Raw genomic sequence first — 19,202 nt, forward strand, 5'->3', positions numbered from 1 at the left:
GAGACACTACTCTCTACACTACACTACTGTGTCTAAGTGTTCTCAATCCTTATTCCTCAATCCTTATACAGTGTCCTTATTTAATTAATAAACGGACACTTTCCCCCCCAAAAGCCCACATGAAACCATACTCGGCAAAGAAGTAGCATTTGCCAATAAAGGCTCATTAGATTTTGTAACTTTGTGTGTGTGAGGTCCTTGGCTGCTTTTTGCTCAGTTTGTGTCTTTGTCCGAGGCCATACAGAGTAAGCATTTGGAATTGGCACACACATGTTCCTTACGTTTAGTAGGTTTATCCCATATCACACGTTTACATTTATCGCAGTAGAATCCCGTTTCAAACATAGAATATTCGCCTTCGCTCAACTGAATCTTTGCTTTGTGCCTGTCGAAACAGTATTGTGATCTACATAATCTGTAGTCTATAATCTGACATATAATCTATAATCTGACACTCTGGAAATTTAGTTACATTCTTAGGGTGCTTGTGACAATCGGGATTGCGACAAACGGTGTAGCTATGTAACGGTGTAGCATTTATGTGTCCATAATATGTCAAACCCCGAGTGGTAGATATGACAAACATGACTTGTTCTTAAAAGTCCGATGACAGAACGATTTTACAATTCAAATGTCTCTCAAATCTTGATACATCAGTGAAGCTGACCACGGTATTTATGGATAAACCCATATCATGTTGTAATTTTCTAGCAATTTGTTCGGTTTCAAAATCATTTTTTTCACGATTCAAAAGTTGGGTAACGCACAAGGCAAGACACATCTTGTCTCTGTTGTGAAAAATGTATGGATGCTTAATTTTCTTCTGTATGGTTTCTGAATTGAATATATGGCCTATTTTCCTTCTAATTGCACCACCCCAAGGTGGTTGGACGATCTGGACGACTATTTCAAGGGTATTATCCGTAAAAAAAATTCACGTTTACTCTGAATTGCATTTTCGAGCATTGTCAGAAAAGAATGTAAATCGATGACACCGCTGACTAATTGAACGCGTGATGAAACACTGATCGTATCACCTCTGATTTCAATGGTGACGACATCCTCAGCAGAAATGAAATTGCTAGAGATTTCAATCACACTGTTTAAAATCTCTAAAACATAATTATAAAAATCTGCAATACTGTCGACATTAGCAATCAAAGAAAAAAAATTCACTCTTCTCCTAATCTCAGTGTTGTTGAATCTTTCATGATTAATTATTGTAATATTAGGCTCTAACCCATCACCATCTTGCAAATCTTGGATATTAGGCTCTAACCCATCACCATCTTGCGAATCTTGGATATCAGGTGATTCCATGTTTTCCATTGTACTCATTATCATTTTCTGAATTTTGTGGAATATTGGCAGGGGTTTCAATTAAGTTGACCAGACTGTCATTTATCCTCATAAGACTTTAAGTTCGTATAGCATATCATGAGAAGATAAAGGTGTAGGTTCCTGAGCGATTTCTGGAGTTGAGATGATATTGTGATAGGGAGATAATGCCATATTTTCATTGAGTTGATTCACTGCATCTATTAAACAAGGATTTATCTTGTCACGACATCACCGGCATGCTTGATACAGTTTGACTGGAATTTCGGTTGGGATTTTCATTTTGAGTATTGCTCTGGTCTGACGATCTTAAATTTTAATTGAACTGGTTGACTGCATCGATTAGATCAGGGTTTAATTGAACTAAATGACCGTGTTCATTTAGGTTAATTTGTAACTGTAGCAGACATTGATTTAATTCAGAAAATATGTCGTATGGCATCACTGGTGTGTTTGATACATTGTAATTTGGACTCTGATTAGGTCTCTGACTAACAACCTGGTGTGATGGAATTAAACTTTCATTCAGCTGGTTGATCGCATCAGTTAAGCATGGGTTCAGGGTTGTATACAGATCATGATATAACAGACCATTTGAAGAACTCTGGTTTCCATCATAACAGAAATCATAAGGTAATGGAGTATTTTCGGTTCTCATTTTTTTAGTCTCTGTATCATACAATTTTCTAATCAACTTTATGTTCACTGTGAGTCATCTATTCAAATTTTCAAGTATGTTGTACAGTAAAGGGACAAATTCTGTACCTCGATCAGATTCAAATGTATTATCAAGGTGTCCATAGTTTTCTAATAAATCAGTCTTTACTCGGAAGAATTCAAGTCACACTGTGAAGATCTCCTGTAATTCGAGGTCGAGTTGAATGTTGGCTTCCGAGTTGAATTCCTCTTGTTCTTCTATAGCACCACCATTGTCAAAATCACTTGTATCTATAAGTCACAGAACATGTGAGAGAGCTTTTTTTTGCGCTGGGGGCAAATAGAAGGTAAAATATACGTCAACTCACCTGAATTTTCACCATCATCACTGATAGTCACAATGTCTTCAACTTCTGAATATGACACAAACAAAATATAAATGCATATGAAAGACTTTACAGCATGAAACATTCATAATTTTATGTTATGACTTACGAGTAGAGCTCAGATTCAAAAGGCTTGGAGCGGATGTCTCAGGAAACTCGTTGTCAGAAATAATCATAATGCTGTTGTCTAAAAACAGTAAAACAAATAAAATATACTTTTAGTAACTTAACAGTTACTTTTTAGCTCACTCCACAGATTTAAGAGACAATTTTTAATTACCTAGTAGACTCGCATTCGTTTGATTCATTATCCTAGACACTACAATCATATGAACTTAGTTCGGTCTTGCTCTGTAATATAAGTGTATTGAAGATTAAAATTTTAGATATAGTCTTGTACTAGATTACATAATGACCGGATAAGGATAATGATTGTTGTACTCAGAAAGGTTAGGGTTAGGGTTATATCAATATCAATATCAATTGGATAATTACATAAACATTCTATTGTAATTGTTTTAAATACATCTCCTTACCTGCTGAGAAATCCATAGTGTCTGGAGGTTTTGAAGGATAGAGTCTGGAAATTCTTTCCTTCCTTTGCCGATTTTCCAAACTGTACGGAGTGTTAGCCTTTTATAGACAAGGGCATATGCGTGTATGTACTTGTGGAATGCACAATGAACGTACGGATCTAAGTGCAGACCATATGTGCAGAACGCATGTAATATTATCTTTAACCTAAATAGTTATCAACCTTATGTCTAAACACCAGATTCGGTTTTAAAGTATACATGTACTACAGATAATACTCAATTAGCTATGAACTTATTATTTAAACAGATTCATGTGTAATCACTGGACTCCAGCGATTTCATTTATTTATTTTTATAGCCGCCTGACTCAGCAACTTTATTTATCACAAATTTTTTTTGGGCCTAGTCGCTGGACTCAGTGTTTTATCAGATTAATGAAGCTATAGTCAGCGCATGCATTTATAACGGAGCTTATAGGTGTCTCAAAGAGGAAAAACAGATATAACTCACTCGAAGGACAGAACCACAAGTTAGCATTTCATCCGGTGAAAGGACCTAGAAAAGCACAACGTCTCCTTTTTCTGCATCGAAACAAAATCCGGCTTTACAACCGTTTGACATTACCCAATATTGAATCTTTTCATGGTCTAAATTTTTTCCTAATCTTCCCAAAAAAGAGTGAACTTTTTTCAGTGCATTAGGGCAAGCCATGTTGAAAGCTCATACACGTTGTGTTGTAAGTACAGAGTATTTTAAATCAAGAGGGTGGGTGTGGTCTTCTTCTTCTTCTATAAACTTATGGTGTATATTGTCGTATCTAAAATGACTAGGTTGCTGAATTTCCTCTAGTTAATCAATACAATAATCCTCAATTTACTGATCAAAATGAAGCCACAAACAAGATAGATGAGAGAAGCAAAAATCCAGTTTTTTGTTCAAAATACAACATGAGATCCCCTCGTGAGACGTCCCAAAAGTGATCTGAATCTAAGCACAAATTCAATGCCCTATTTATGCAGTCTTATCTTTAGGTTACGCCCAATTATCTCATTCTTTTGGAATCCCCATATACTTTATTAAGGTCTTTTTTTGATTCTCCTTAGAAACTACTTATTGGATTCTAAAATACCATTAGAACGACTTTTTCTCATTGTGAAATCCCCTTAAAGCACATTTTCAGCCATTGGATATCCCCTTATCTTCATGTTTTTCTTTTGGGTATCTTAAACATTTTCCAGTGCCCTTACTGCTATTCCCACTTCCGGTAATCGAGCTGTGCGCATCTCACCACCCGTTGTCCTGAACAATTTGGATATTTTCATCACTTCTTCATTATGGGTGAGATATGTTTTTATTATTGCTTAATGTCACACATATTTCTTCTCTAATTCTAAGTATGCTTATATGTTTTTTTTGGTGCTTCTTAGACATTCTGTGAGTACATGTGTGTTTCTCTTGAACATTTTTGTGAGTGTGTTTTTCTCAAAACATCGTATGAGGGTGTTTTTCAATTTTATGCTTTCTCTATGTCATGTATGTCACGTATCGTGACGTAACGGAGATAAGGTAGGATGCAATCGCAGTATGAACAGTGTTATTTAAGAGAGAGACAGGCAGACAAATCCAAAACGTGATCCACAAACGTAATCCAGTAACATGCAAAGTTCAGGCGATCGGCAAACAGGCATAAAGGGGCGAGGCAGGGATCAAGGTCGCAGTCACGGAAATACAGGGTCGAGGAACAAAACAAGAAACATGAACTATAGCGCGGGACTGGGGGCGGAGAAACCAGCGTGAACCAAACTAACGAACCTAAACATGAACCATGGTTATGGTTCTCTATCGTAAGGACTTTAAACTAAGATACTATAACTCATTCAATACTCCGCGCCGTGTGCTGGGAGGCGCGCGGTATATGTACAAACATAATCAGCCTCGTAATGGCTGACGGCTGAGGGCGATTCAGACACACATGAAACAACAACCAATGACAGAACGGGGAGGAGACATAACAGAAACATAAACAAATGCACGTGTCGAAATGTCACGATTGTCCACAAGGGAAAAGTGCACGCGCGCTCACATGCTCCACAGCGCGCTGCTTAAAGGGGAACTCGCGACAATGTATTGATACCCGTTTCCTACATTCCTTGCATGTGCTTGTACATGTATATATGTGAATATTTTTTAAGTGTTACCACTACTGTTTTATTTAATTTTCATCCTTTCTCTCTGCTGATCAACGCCCAGCTGCAGCTGGACTTTCTCTGCTGCTCAATCTCACAGGCCTGGGTGAATATATATACGCCATCAACTGGCTTATTTGGCCGTCGACGTTACAACTCTGCTGGAACGTCTCTGTTCCTCACCTGTACCCACCGGGTTTCCTTATTCTCCCGCTTATTGTATCATTCCATCGGTGACCTATGTTCATGCTTCTACTCAAACTGAAGCTCAACTTCTTCCCATAACTTCTGTGGAGGGCCCATTTATTCTTTCCTCTGATGATGATAGTAGCTTTGCTACAAACACATCATATGACCTTTCACCTACAAATTATTCTCCTACAACACCTATTCCCTCCCCAGAATATGTGTATGATAGTGATCCTCAATAAACGACATACTCTGTTACCCTCGTGTTTTCCTGTGTCTTAAATTTATTCCCACAATATACTGCCACCTACTGGATGAAGCATTTTAATTTCTTTTGTTCTGATTGGTCAGGGGGTATCCCCTCTCTCTCTCTCTCTGTGTGTGTGTGTGTGTGTGTGTGTGTGTGTGTGTGTGTGTGCGTGTGTGTGTGCGTATGTATGTGTGTGTGTGGGAACGCAACAGATTACAACAAACCTTTATTATATAAACCATTATCCATTTTTAACCTAAAAATGACATCTATTAAGATAACGACGGTTGCTAATGACCTTTAACGACAACTGTTAAGATAATGACATAAATGCAGCCCATATGTAATATTATCTTTGGTGTACATCTCTCAACATAATTATGATTGATCGATCTAAGCACAGACCATATGTGCAGAATGTATGTAATATTATCTTTGCTATAAAACTCTCAAGATAATTATAATCGATGACGATGACCTTTGACCTGCCAAGATAAATATAATTGCTGATAACCTTTGACCTAGAACTGTCAAAACCAATTAGTGATATGGACCATACAAACTAAACCTCTCTCTGTCCCCTACACAATATTAGGCAGGTGGCTTTAATGTCATGGCTGATCAGTGTACGTGTGCTTAAATTAATTAATATAATGAACACCATGCATCATTATTTTGACTTATTTTACTTTGTAAAAATTTGTGTAGTATGAGCATGACTGTTATTTTAATAGTGACTGTGAACAAACAAATACGGAAAAGCACATTGTGGCAAAGGTTACAAACCAGACCAAACTAGAAGAGGTTACATTACACAACTGTTTATTCAATGTTCTCCTTTTACATAATCACAGAAAGCTTTTACGTTATAGGATGAATGTTAGGATGGATAGTTGCTGAGGTGAGTGACGATAGTAAATTCACCATCACAGCAATAGAAAATAATCTTAGAAAGATGTATAGAAAAAAAAACAAACTGAAATCCATTTTATGTAGTGCATCCAAAGTCAGTGAGGGTTTGAGCCAGTCCACTGATGCCGATGTATTTGTCTTTGTATACAGAAGTTTGACCTTCCTCCCTTGTGGGCCAGTATTCAATCCACGTCTGCTCACCCAAGATGTACTGCAGCCTGACAACAACAAACGATAGAAATGAGGGTCTGATCACACAGATACTGTCATTAAAATGCATGGCTGAAAACTACATGGGTTTTGTGTTTTCTCTCTTCTATACACCAAATTCAGCCCATGATGACTTTGTTGATTAGCTGATGAGTTAACATACTTTTCGTCTATCCTCGGTAGGTCAACACTTCGGCCCATGATGAGGTAGCTCTTGCCTTCCTCGAATCCAAAAGACTCTCTGCAGTTAGCATGACCCATGAAGCTCCTCACTTTTTCACGTACATCTGGATCAGAACCTGTAGAGTAAACCCCCAAACACATGAATTTGTCTGGTAACACTTAATCTTCCCGGAACTTCACTTGGATGGACGTAGACATAGACAGACAATTAAAAAAAACAAACAAAAAAAACCTCAATATTATAAAGGATTAAAAATATTTGTCCAAATTTACACACACACATATATATATATTGTGGTGACAGGCCCGCGGCCGACGCACAAGAAACCAAGATCGCTCCTCCCGTGACTGTCGCTGTGGTGCTGAAGCGGAGCTGATGTTTTGGACAGCCGGAGAGCGTGTGGCAACGGGGAGGGGCCGCCGACACATACACGGCTGCTGAATGGCGGACGGCACGGGAAAATTCCACCATCCAGCAGGCAACGGGAGAGTATAAAAGGGTCGATACTCCGCTCGTAAGGAAGAGGAGGCTCTCGAGGTATCTGTGATAACTGTTGCTGTGTGTTTTGCAGCCCATACCGCCCCCTGACCGCACTCGAGGATTCTCCTGACGGCAAGACGGGATCCCCGTTACTCGGAAAACCCCCAGCACGCCCTAGGCAACCCCGCCGTGACGAAACACTTCACCTCACACCCCCACTTCCACACACATACACCCACACTCTCTCACAACCCGTTGGTGAATAAAGATTTTCACTGAAACAGTGAAACGGCCTCCTGTGTATCTGTGCTCTGTCCCTCACTGGCTAAGTTCCCTACAATATACATACACTTACACTTACACACACACACACACACACACACACACACACACACACATTATATATATATATGTGTGTGTGTGTGTGTGTGTGTGTGTGTGTGTGTGTGTGTGTGTGTATAATGTTTAAATTTATAGTTTTTAACCATAAAGTTTGTAAAACATTTATTAAAGCTGTCTTTTCTGTAAATATATTTGCCTGTAAACGTAAAAAACAAAAAACAAAAGTGTATTTAGCCGTGTTGTCTGTTATTCATTTTATTGCCTTTTTAAATCATTTTTGATCAGACTGTGATACAGACCATTATCCACGTTTGTTCATATTTTAGGGAGGACTGTACCAACCGTTCCTGGGCCTGAGGGATCTTCCTGCCCTGACTACGCTGCCCCGAGACATGTGAAGGGTTAATCGACCAGAGTTACCGTAAATCAGCTGAATTGCAGTCATCTTGTGTCCATTTAACCTTTGATCATTTGGACCTCCCCACTAGGAGTCTGTTATTGATTTTAATGCGGTCAGCAAATAAAATGAAATGTCATTTGGGACACAAATTTGGTATGTTGCCCGTGCCATGCTCAGACCGACGAATCGAAAATGAGATTGGTTGTAGACGATTTTCATAATCGATTTTATCAATCAGTTATCGCAGTTCTTCCTGCTTGGTGATTAATGGGTAATTGTCGTTCTGCAGCATACACTAGGCTGCAAAAATGTGATGATGTGCATCGTGGAAATGTGCAGTTCACATTGTGGAAATCAGCATTCTACTGATTACGTATGGAATGCATTTGCACTGTTTGAATGCCAGAGGCCCCAATCTGCACAACCCATAGAGTTAAAATATACAGAGAGCACACTGGTCACGTAATCGCGTTCTTTTGTGGAGAGCCTACGAGATCTGCATTTATGAAGTCTGATAGCCTGATAGCTCAGGTTTGCAAGAACCAACATGCATTATACGTTATATGGTTCAAGGACCCTGTTATAACGGTTTAAAAGAACTCTTCAGAAGCTTTCAAACAACGACAAGGGACGAGTAAAGCGGACATTTTAGCCAACTTTGGAGCTCTATTTCTGCCACGGAGCTCAATATGTTTCCCAGGTTAGAATAATTTTTTTTTTATTAATTTGTCTTCATTCAAATTTTGTTCGGACTGTAATATTCTAAATAAGTGAAGTGAATAAAAATCATGAAGCCAGAATTGTGAATCAAATCAAATGATGACACGGAGTGTATCGGTACACACCTAACATGCACACGCAAGTACGAATAAATTCAGCAGTTCCAAACATTTGTTTGACTTTATGCAAACACTTACACACAACTTCACTAAAACATTTTAGAAATGAGGCCCAATGTTGTGGAATGTCTGTGAAACAAGGTAGTTCCTGGTATCTCATACTATACATCAGCTGGATCATGTCTTTCCAACACCAGCCTCTCATTGCACTGTGTATCGTATACATATCATTAAAAGCAAGCAGAACCCCGACCTTGGTTTAATACGTAATTATTGTGAGTGAAGCAATATTTAAGATTACATTTACTGTGATGTGCTGTCATTCAGATTAATAGTAAAACATACCTTCTTTCAGGACCTCTTCAATCTTCATTTCATAGAAATCCGTGTTTGGGTTCTGGTCCACTCCCAATACTTTGACTTTATAAACTGCAAAATACATGCATTAAAACAGCAGCATTGTTTATATATATATATATATATATATATATATATATATATATATATCATAATACATCATTATATAGATTATAGATTATAGCACTACATGAATACAGTGAGTGAGGAATGTGTGCCGGCAGCATGTTTGTTTGTGTCTGAATCTGGTATATATATAGTTCAGTGTTCACCGTAATCCATGTCGGCTTCACAAGCTTTTTTCTCCCGGTCTTGCTCATTAATTTTCTGTTTCTTCTGAATACTGCAGTTTTCTGTTTCAGGAAATATAAAACATTTCTCTCTTACACACAAATATGTAAAAAATAAAAAGCACACCTTTTTCTCTTGTGTAATATGTGTATTTAGATACTGGAATCAGATCAAATTTAATATATATATATATATATATATATATATATATATATATATATATATATATATATATATATATACTGTCACGACAGACCGACAGCCGCCGCACAAGAAACTAAAATCGCTCCTCCCACCACTGCCACGGTGGTGCTGAAGAGACAGCCCCGCTTCAGCACCACCAATGTTTCGGACAGCCGGAGAGCACGTGGCAGCGAGGCGGAACCGCCAACACACCCTCGGCCGATGAATGGCGCACGGCACGGGAGAATTCTGCCATCCAGTAGATCGGGGAGAGTATAAAAGGCCGCTGTTCTGCTCAAAAAGAGAGAGCCCTCTCACGGTACATGTGCATGTGGCTTCATGTCTGTTATCAGTGCTATCGCATTGCGTGTGTTGTTACTAATTGGCATTGTGTGTGTTTTTTTTCTTCCAGACGATTCGTACCCGAGCGAAGACTCCGCCCCCTGGCTGCAAACGCGGCGTTGCCTGACGGCCGAGAGTAACCCCCGTCGCTCAGGAAAGCCCCGACGTGACTCCAGCAACCCCGCAGATAACTGAACCCCTCACCACAGGATTTCACGCCCACACGTAAGCACACACGCACACACACACACACACACACACTCACACCACTCACTCACACCCTCCAGGCGGTCCTGAATAAAGATCCTACTCAGCAACACTAAAACGGCCTCCCGTGTGTCTGTGCTAGCTGGGTGGGCTGGCTAGTTTCCCTACACTGGTGGAGGATGCGGGCATGAGCACAGACCCATGCACCTGAAAAAAAAAAGGGGGGAGAGTTTTTTTCCCTTCCCCTTTTCCCTTTGTTTTAAAGCCCCACACTCTACACCACCCTTAAAAAAAAATGTGCATTTTTTTTTTTTGTAAATAAAATGGATCCCACGCTGCAGCACCTTCTGGAGTCGAATCTCCAACAGCAAGCCGTGACACAGCAGCTCGCGCACAGCCTACAGGCCTGGTGGCCCTGAAAACAACGACTCCCGCAGCCGCAACGCCTCTCCCTGATCCCGGCTGCGATGTCCGATGCCTGCTTCCACCACTGACCCCCGAGGACGACATTGAGGCCTACCTAGAGACCTTTGAATGCATCGCCCGCCGCGAAGGTTGGGACAGCGACGAGTGGCCATGCATCCTTCGGCCCGCTGCTCTCCGGGGAGGCGCACACGGCCTACTATGCCCTCTCTCCGGAGGAAGCGGCTGACTATGGAGAGGTGAAGAAGGAGATCCTGGCGTGGTGTGGGCGAACCCCCCACCAGGCGGCGGCGGAGTTCCATTGGTGGAACTATCGGCCGGGGGTCAAACCACACGGGCAGATGGACACCCTTCTGCGCATAACCAAGAGGTGGCTTCAACCTGACATATATACCGCCACTGAGGTGGCAGAAAAGGTGGCCATGGACCGATTTCTAAGGGCTCTGCCACCAACAGAATGCCAGGTCGTGGGAGTGCAAGCAGCAGGGATGCCAAGGAAGTCCTAGCCAGCCTGGAGCGCGCTTTGGCCACCCTGGAGCTCGGCCGGGAAGGACGGCAGTCACGCAATCTGCCCATAATATTCCTGCCCCATCGGCCCAACTGCCAGCGCTACCCTGGGGGGGCTCAGAAGCCTGCCTGCCTATGGGACACCCAGGGACGAGCCCATGCTAACGGAGCCGGACCTGGGGCCACCCAAGAAGGCCCAAAAACCCTGGATGGCGGGGTGCGCCCTCCACATGCCAAACCCGCCAAGAGCCCCTACCCTGACGGTGTGGGTCAAACAATCCAGCAGACAATCCTGCCAGGAGAACTCAGCCGGGAAGGGACCATCACCGTAACCTGCGTCCATGGGGATTCCATGGAAATCCCAGCGGCCGAGGTCCAGATCCAGGGTAAAGCAGGCACCTGGCCACTCCTAGTTGGCGTCATCCCCAACCTCCCGGTGCCGCTACTCCTGGGAAGAGACTGGCCAGGGTTCCCGGCCAGCCCAGCTCCAAAATCCAGCAGGGCGCCTCAGCACACGAAAGAGACACGAGGCCTACTTGGAGCAAGACAAGCGGGATGCCACAGTAGAAGGTAAGCCGCATGCACATACTAACCCGATCTCGTCTGTGTTCCAACAGGTGAATTGGCAGGGGAACTTTTGGCAGGAGCAGAAGGAGGATAACCGCCTGAAACGCTGTTGGGCACAAGTGCTTCAGATAGAATGGGTCAACCAGAGCCCAAACCAGAGGCTCCCCTACTTCCTCATTAGGGGTGGTCTCCTATACCAATGGGCCAGCCGACAAGGGGAGATCGTGGACCTCCTGGTAGTCCCCAAGATGAAGACACAGATGCTGATGCACCTGGCCAACACCCATCCACTCGGTGGCCACTTGGGAGCATGAAACACCCTAGAAAAGCTAAAAGACTGCTTTGTCTGGCCGGGGATGGATGCAGAGGTCAGGGGCTTTTGCCAACAGTGCCCCCAGTGCCAGCGCACCGCCCCACGAAGGCCCCCGCCGGCTCCCCTTATTCCTCTGCCCATCATAGGCGTCCCCTTCAAGAGGGTTGGCATGGACCTCATGGGGCCACTCCCCAAATCCGCCCAGGGTCACGAGCAGATACTCGTTATCCTGGATTACGCCACCCGATACCCAGAGGTGATGCCACTCCGCAAAGCCACCTCCCATAATATTGCAAAAGAGCTGATGCTCCTCTTCAGCCACCTAGGGATACCAAAGGACATCTTAGCCGACCAAGGTACGCCTTTTGTCTCCAAACTAATGTCTGATCTGTGTCGGCTGTTGCAGATTAAGCACCTAAAGGCGTCCGTCTACCACCCCGAGACCGATGGGCTTGTCGAGAGGTTCAACCAGACCTTGAAGCAGATGCTACGGAGGGTGGTAAACGAGGAAGGGAGAAACTGGGACCTTCTCCTACCCTACGTCCTCTTTGCCATCTGGGAGTGCCCCCAAGCCTCCATGGGCTTTACCCCCTTCGAACTCCTCTTCGAACGGCAACCCCGAGGGCTGCTGGACGTGGCCCGGGAAGCCTGGGAGGAATGCCCTCCCCATTCCGCTCGGTCATTGAGTACATGCAGGAGATGCAGGAGAAGATTGACCGAGTGGCTCTGATCATCCAGGAGCATATGAGAGCCGCCCAGGAGGAGCAGAAACGAGTGTATGACCGCACAACACAACCAACAGCCCAGTAAGCGAGCGGAGACACAAACATACCACGTAAACCTGCTAAAGAAGTGGGTAGAGCCAACACCAGTAGTGTCTGCGTTTGCGACCCAAGACACAGGTCATGATGAGGGTACCTTGGTCCAGCTGGGTGAAGAGCTCACTCCCGGGCAAAGACAGGAGTTATCAGAGTTGGTGGGTCAATTCACGGATGTGTTCTCTACCTCCCCAGGGATGACGCACTTGGTCCACCACAAAATCAAGACCCAGCCGGGAGTGGTGGTGCGACAGCAGCCCTATCGTGTCCTGGAGGCCCGCCGCCAGGCTATCGAGGAGGAGATCGGCAGAATGCTGCGAGACAATATCATCAAGGAATCCAATAGCCCCTGGTCCAGACCCATCGTAGTTGTACCGAAACCCGACAGAAGTATGCGGCTATGCAATGACTTCCGGAAGCTGAACCAGGTCTCAGAATTTGACAGCTATCCCCTCCCCCGGGTGGATGACCTAGTGGAGCGACTGGGGAGTGCCCGATTCATATCCAACATGGACCTAACCAAAGGATACTGGCAAGTGGCCTGGCCCCAGAGGCAAGACCGAAGACGGCCTTCAGCACGGCGAGCATCCACTGGCAGTACCGGGTTCCTGGCAGTAGATAACCACATCGTCCAGCTAGGCAGCTGCGAAGGGACGATGTGGTTATCCACTCCTCCATGTGGTCGGACCACCTCCCCCAGGTGGAACAGGTGGTCCGACCATGTGGAGGAGTGGACAACCACATCGTCCCTTTGCAGCTGCCTACCTGGACGATGTGGTTATCTACTCCTCCACGTGGTCGGACCACCTGTTCCACCTGGGGGAGGTCCTTAAGGAGCTCTGGAAGGCCAGGCTGACAGCCAACCCCAAAAAGTGCCACTTGGGGCTAACGGAGGCACAGTACCTCGGGTACCGTATCGGCCGGGGCCTACTAAAGCCCCAGATGAAGAAAATTGAGGCAGTAAATTGAGGCAAACAGGTACGTGCCTTTTTGTGGTTGGCGGGGTACTACCGCCGATTTGTGCCTAACATCTCCCCTGTAGCCTCCCTCCTCTCAGATCTCACGAAAAAGGGCCAGTCGGACCGGGTGGTCAGCTGAAGCAGAAAGGGCCTTCCAAGCCCTGAAAGAAGCCCTCACCAGCACTCCAGTGCTACGCAACCCAGACTTCACCCTTCCATTCACCGTGCACACAGATGCATCCGAATCCGGGCTGGGCGCAGTTCTCTCACATACTTTCGACGAAGAGGAACACCCGGTCCTCTACATCAGTCGGAAGTTGTCCCCCACTGAGAAGAAATATGCAGCCGTGGAAAGAGAGGCCCTGGCGATAAAATGGGCCATCAAAGAGCTACGATATTACCTGGCCGGTCGGCACTTCGTCCTGGTGACAGACCACGCCCCACTACACCCTCGGCCAATGAATGGCGTGCAGCACGGGAGAATTCCACCATCCAGCAGACGTGGGGAGAGTATAAAAGGCCGCTGTTCCGCTCAAAAAGAGAGAGACCTCTCACAATACATGAGCGCATGGCTTCATGTCTGTTATCAGTGCTATCGGCATTGCATGTGCTGTTACTAATCGGCGTTGTGTGTGTTTTTTTAGTCCAGACAATTCAGACCCGAGTGAAGACTCCGCCGCCTAGCTGCAAACGCGGCGTTGTCTGATGGCCGAGAGGAACCCCAGTCGCTCAGGAAAGCCCCGGCGCAACTCCGGCAACCCCGCAGATAACTGAACCCCTCACCACACGATTTCACACCCACATGCAAGCACACATGCACACACTCGCACTCACTCACACCCTCCAGGCAGTCCTGAATAAAGATCCTACTCGACAACACTAAAACCGCCTCCCGTGTGTCTGTGCTCCACCCACTGCTGGCTAGTTTCCCTACTATATTTTATATATATATATATATATATATATATATATATATATATATATATATATATATAATTAATAATTTAATAAAAGTTTAATAATTTCTCCAGAATTCCAGATATATTATTACAGAGTCCATTAGATTTTATTGATTGTATTCGTCAGCTGTAAACACGTGTACCTTCAGCACACTGGCACAGATCCTGCTGGTCACTGCACAATCTGTTCAGGGCTCCATCTTTCTTTACAGGATGGTAGAACTTCACACAACGTTCCCCTACAAAGATCACAAGGGTTCATGTGGGTGTGGGTGTGGTTGGGTGTGTGGGTGTATGTGTATGGGTGTGCGCACACTGTTTACCTGGAGAGTAATACTCGTACACACTGACAGCCGCAGGTTGAAGCAAAGCTACACTGGTTATCTTGTGCACTCTGAAAGCAATCCTGTCTGGCACGGTGTGCGATACCTGACAAGAAAGCAAATCAGCTTCAACAGAGCAGCTTTAACCACCATTTTAATACTTCAAATATTAAAAAAAAACCTGTTAAATGTACCTTATCTACGTAAATAATGAGGGAGCCTCGTTCTGAAAGCTGCTTGTCCATCTCAAACTTCTGTATGTATTTGTCCCTCCCACTGGTTAGCTGATATTAAAAAGTGTAAAAACATTGTCAGACACTGCCTTCTGTGAAAATATTTCTAATGCTTATTGTACAGAAATTATTCTCACAAGGCCAGAACTATCTGTAAGTATCTGGCAGATTTCAGCTTACATCCGTAAGATCTTTTTCATCCACCACAAATCCTGTCAGCAAGCCGATATCCAGAATGGTCATAGTGGCATCTCGGTTCGGATCCTTAAAGCTGGATCGACGTATTAAAAAGGGAGAAAGGTTCATTCTGAAAATCTGCAATTAACTGTTTAATATTAATACGTTTGAATTTCTTCATAACAGAACTGAATTAAGAATCAAAATGAAAAATAAGCTAATAATTGCGTAGATCTACATGCCCTTTGTTTTGAAATAATACTCACAGAACGTCAATGATGACCTCGTAACTTTCTAGGGCATCTGGATACGATACTGAGAGATAAATATTAGAGCAGAAAAACATTATAGCAGGGATATTTAAAATATCTCAATAACAAAAATAGTTGATGGAAATGAGTCGAAAGCAGGGATTAAACATGCGGTAACCCTCACCCAATCGTTCTCTTTTCAATTCAACTTTAAGATCATACTTTGTGCAGTCGCTCTTCTTTTCTATGGGTCTAGCATAATAAAGTGTCACTACCTATAAAAAAAGAGGAATTATTTTTTTTTGGAATAAATACAAATACAAAAACAAAGGACGTTGTAGTCCCTTTGTAGTTTGTATTTCCATGAATACTCACTTTGAGAACTCCAGCACCAGTTCCCTTAGCAGTAATATTAAACTCTTGCTTGAGCTGAACCTGTAAAAGTCCAGGCACAGAAATCTTCTACTCAGTGTATATATTTTACTACAATATGGACAGAAATCTTAAAGCTGCAGAATGTAAACATTTAGTAATTTTGCCCTCTCGTAGATAAGGCTATTGTGACGGACAGGTGGAAGAACATTTTTTAACGTAGGTCGAGCTGTGCTCTTCTCCACGTCGTGGAGGAATCTGATGACTGAGAGGCAATTAATACACATTCAAGGAGGATTCAGGGCGTGTCCCAAACCACATTCTGCACACTACATAGGATGCCTAAAATAGTATAAATATTATTGGTGAACTGATACTATTTAGACTGTAGTATGTGGGTTGTGTGTATGTACAGTGGATATTTAAAGTATACACACCTGTTAAAATGGCGGGTTTTTGTGAAGTAAAAACAACAACAACAACAAAAAAAAAACCCCAATGAAACTACTATGAATCTCGTCAGAACCTCTTCTACCGTTATTGTGAAATTGTAACCTAGATATTAAAGTAAAAAATATTCCTCTTCTTCGTTTTTCCGCAGAAGCCTTAAGGTTTAGTGCCAAAATTTTGCGCCAAACATATCTTTTGGTATTATGGGCAAAAAAGTAAAACTTTAGTCACATCAGACCATAACATAACATAAAACATATTACTCCACATGGTTTTGGGAGATTTTATTATTTTATTTATTTATTTATTTTATTTATTTGTTTTGCAAACTTTATCCGGGCTTGGATAATTTGTTTTGTTCTTGGTTAAAAAAAGGCTTCCATCTTACTGCCGAACCTCGTACATATGAAGAATTCAGGAGATCGTCATCACATGTATGGAGCAACCAGTACTTGCCAGAAATTGCTGCATTCATTTTAATGTTGCTGTCGGCCTCCATGACTGGTTTTCTCCTGATCTTCTCCTTAATTTTAGAGGGACGTCCTGTTATTAGTAGTGTCACTGTCGTGCCATATTTTCTCCACTTGGTGATTATTGTCTTTACAGTGTTCCATGGTAAATCCAATGCCTTGGAAATTTTTTTTATAACCCTCTCCTGATTGATATCTTTCAACAATGAGATCCCGTAACTACTTTATAAGCTCTTTGTGGCCCATGGCTTTTCCAGTTGGATGTTACCAAGAAGATGTCAGGAAAATCCTACTGGAAGAACCGGACTTTATTTGGGGGTAATCAGTCACTTTAATTGATGGCAGGTGTACACTAGTTTAACATGAGTTTGAATGTTATTGGCTCATTCTGAACACTGTCACAGTCCCAATATTAAAAGAGCGCACACACTTAACGAGAAATGTTTTAGGGGGAAAAAAATAAAAACTTCCAATACCCAGCTTTCATGTTTGTCACTTAATTTTTATATGTTGCAATTTCACAATAAAGGTGAAAATGATTCTCACGTGTTTTAACTTAGTTTCTATTTTTCTTTTTTACAACACAAAAAACCTGCCATTTTAACCGGGGTGTGTAGACTTTATAGCCACTGCGTTACCAAGGTTTCTGTATTATCAAATTTTTATGACTGTTTGTTCAACATGCACATCACAGTCATATCACAGAGTATCAGAGAGCAAAACCTTCATCCTTTAGCAAGAGCTAGTCTTTTCTTTAGCATGCTAACATTAGACAGTGAGCTAGCTAGCACTGCCTGTTTTGGACTTTATTGTGATCCAGCAGCACCATGCTTATGAAATGCTTTTTAAGAATATTTTAGAACAGTAAAACAATAGAACTAGTTTTCTTTGGACGGAAAATAACCTTGTCTGAACGTGTGAGATGTGCATTGTTCCTGGTGAAAGTCCATCTGATGGCACGTGTTCGTCCACTCACGCTCACTTCCACATCCAAGTCTGCATTCTGACCAGCCCTTATTTGCTTATAGTACTCAGCCACTGCTTGGAACACAATGATGGTTGCCTAGGTGACATGTAAAAGCAGAGATACTTCAGTACAATCTCAGATTGAAATAACTTTCTGTCAACTCTTTTTAACTGAAAGAATTTGATTTACATTTATAATGACCAAAGGATGTTAGTAAAATCAATTCTTTAAAAAAACAACAACAACAATGTTTATACACTGGACCGAATTTTGAAAATTAAATCGTTACTTTCACTTTCTTCTACATCGAAGGTGACATGCACAACCCCAGTAATGTTACAGATCCAGACAGAAAATATAGAGTATTACTTCAAAGACGCCTTCGATTTTAAGCAAACAAACCAAATAAGCCAGCTGTCCAGCATGTTCAGTCAAGTTAAAAAAGGAAAGAAAAACTTCTCAACTTACCTGGGTGGTGCCATGACCCCCATATGGACTGCTCTGCCTATTGAGCCAATTAACAGCTTTTCCTGCTGCATCAAACTCCTTTGCTTTTACTAGAGCCAGCACAGCATATGCTGTTGCCTCCAGGGAGAAGTGATGTCCTCCAGAAACTTGCCAGTATGCACCGTCTGTGCACAAGATATACAAAGAAATGAAAAAGCGCTTCCTAGAGGGTTGAATTCATTTGAATTTAAGCGATCCTGACCTTCAGAGGAGAACTGCAGCAGGCGATCTCTGTTAAAATTGCCAGCGTTGGCCAAGGCATAGGAAGATATAGCAACTGCATACTGATTGGTCAAAGAGGGGAGCCTACGTTCCAAATATGCAATGGCTTTCTTGGAAGACTCTGGAAGACTCTAAATGACAGAAAGAAAGAGCAGAATTATACAAAAGCTGGGGTACATGTTTGATCATTTTCACCTATTATATATGCAGATATAAGTTGACATACTCCGACTAATTTGCCACAAAGATGGTTTGCTTCTTGCAGGGCAATCAGGACGAACGCTGTCAGAGAGGCGTCAGCATCCTTACCTCGTACACCACCCTGGAATCGCACAGAAAAGTCTTTAGAGGTAAACCAGACTTCACAAAAATAGTAGATTTGAGGTTAATTGTAG

The 19,202-nt window shown here is 42.8% G+C and overlaps 1 protein-coding gene across 1 annotated transcript in view; it reads right to left on the reverse strand.

Moving 5' to 3' along the window:
- Positions 1–6,347: 6,347 nt before the first annotated feature.
- The window catches only part of LOC128602411 (complement C3), a 28,932-nt gene continuing 16,077 nt past the window's right edge, over positions 6,348–19,202 (reverse strand). The window contains exons 27-41 of the mRNA XM_053616186.1: positions 19,034–19,129; positions 18,788–18,938; positions 18,547–18,710; positions 18,016–18,174; positions 16,195–16,254; positions 16,004–16,094; positions 15,835–15,883; positions 15,572–15,662; positions 15,353–15,442; positions 15,159–15,264; positions 14,979–15,074; positions 9,539–9,619; positions 9,255–9,338; positions 6,828–6,963; positions 6,348–6,672 (exon numbers count right to left, since the gene is read on the reverse strand). Of these exons, the coding sequence (XP_053472161.1) occupies positions 6,531–6,672; positions 6,828–6,963; positions 9,255–9,338; positions 9,539–9,619; positions 14,979–15,074; positions 15,159–15,264; positions 15,353–15,442; positions 15,572–15,662; positions 15,835–15,883; positions 16,004–16,094; positions 16,195–16,254; positions 18,016–18,174; positions 18,547–18,710; positions 18,788–18,938; positions 19,034–19,129 (1,596 nt within the window). The 3' untranslated portion in view covers positions 6,348–6,530. The remainder of the gene's footprint in view (positions 6,673–6,827; positions 6,964–9,254; positions 9,339–9,538; positions 9,620–14,978; positions 15,075–15,158; positions 15,265–15,352; positions 15,443–15,571; positions 15,663–15,834; positions 15,884–16,003; positions 16,095–16,194; positions 16,255–18,015; positions 18,175–18,546; positions 18,711–18,787; positions 18,939–19,033; positions 19,130–19,202) is intronic.

Source organism: Ictalurus furcatus, chromosome 26, assembly GCF_023375685.1.
Source record: "Ictalurus furcatus strain D&B chromosome 26, Billie_1.0, whole genome shotgun sequence".
In the NCBI taxonomy this organism is placed as follows: domain Eukaryota; kingdom Metazoa; phylum Chordata; class Actinopteri; order Siluriformes; family Ictaluridae; genus Ictalurus; species Ictalurus furcatus.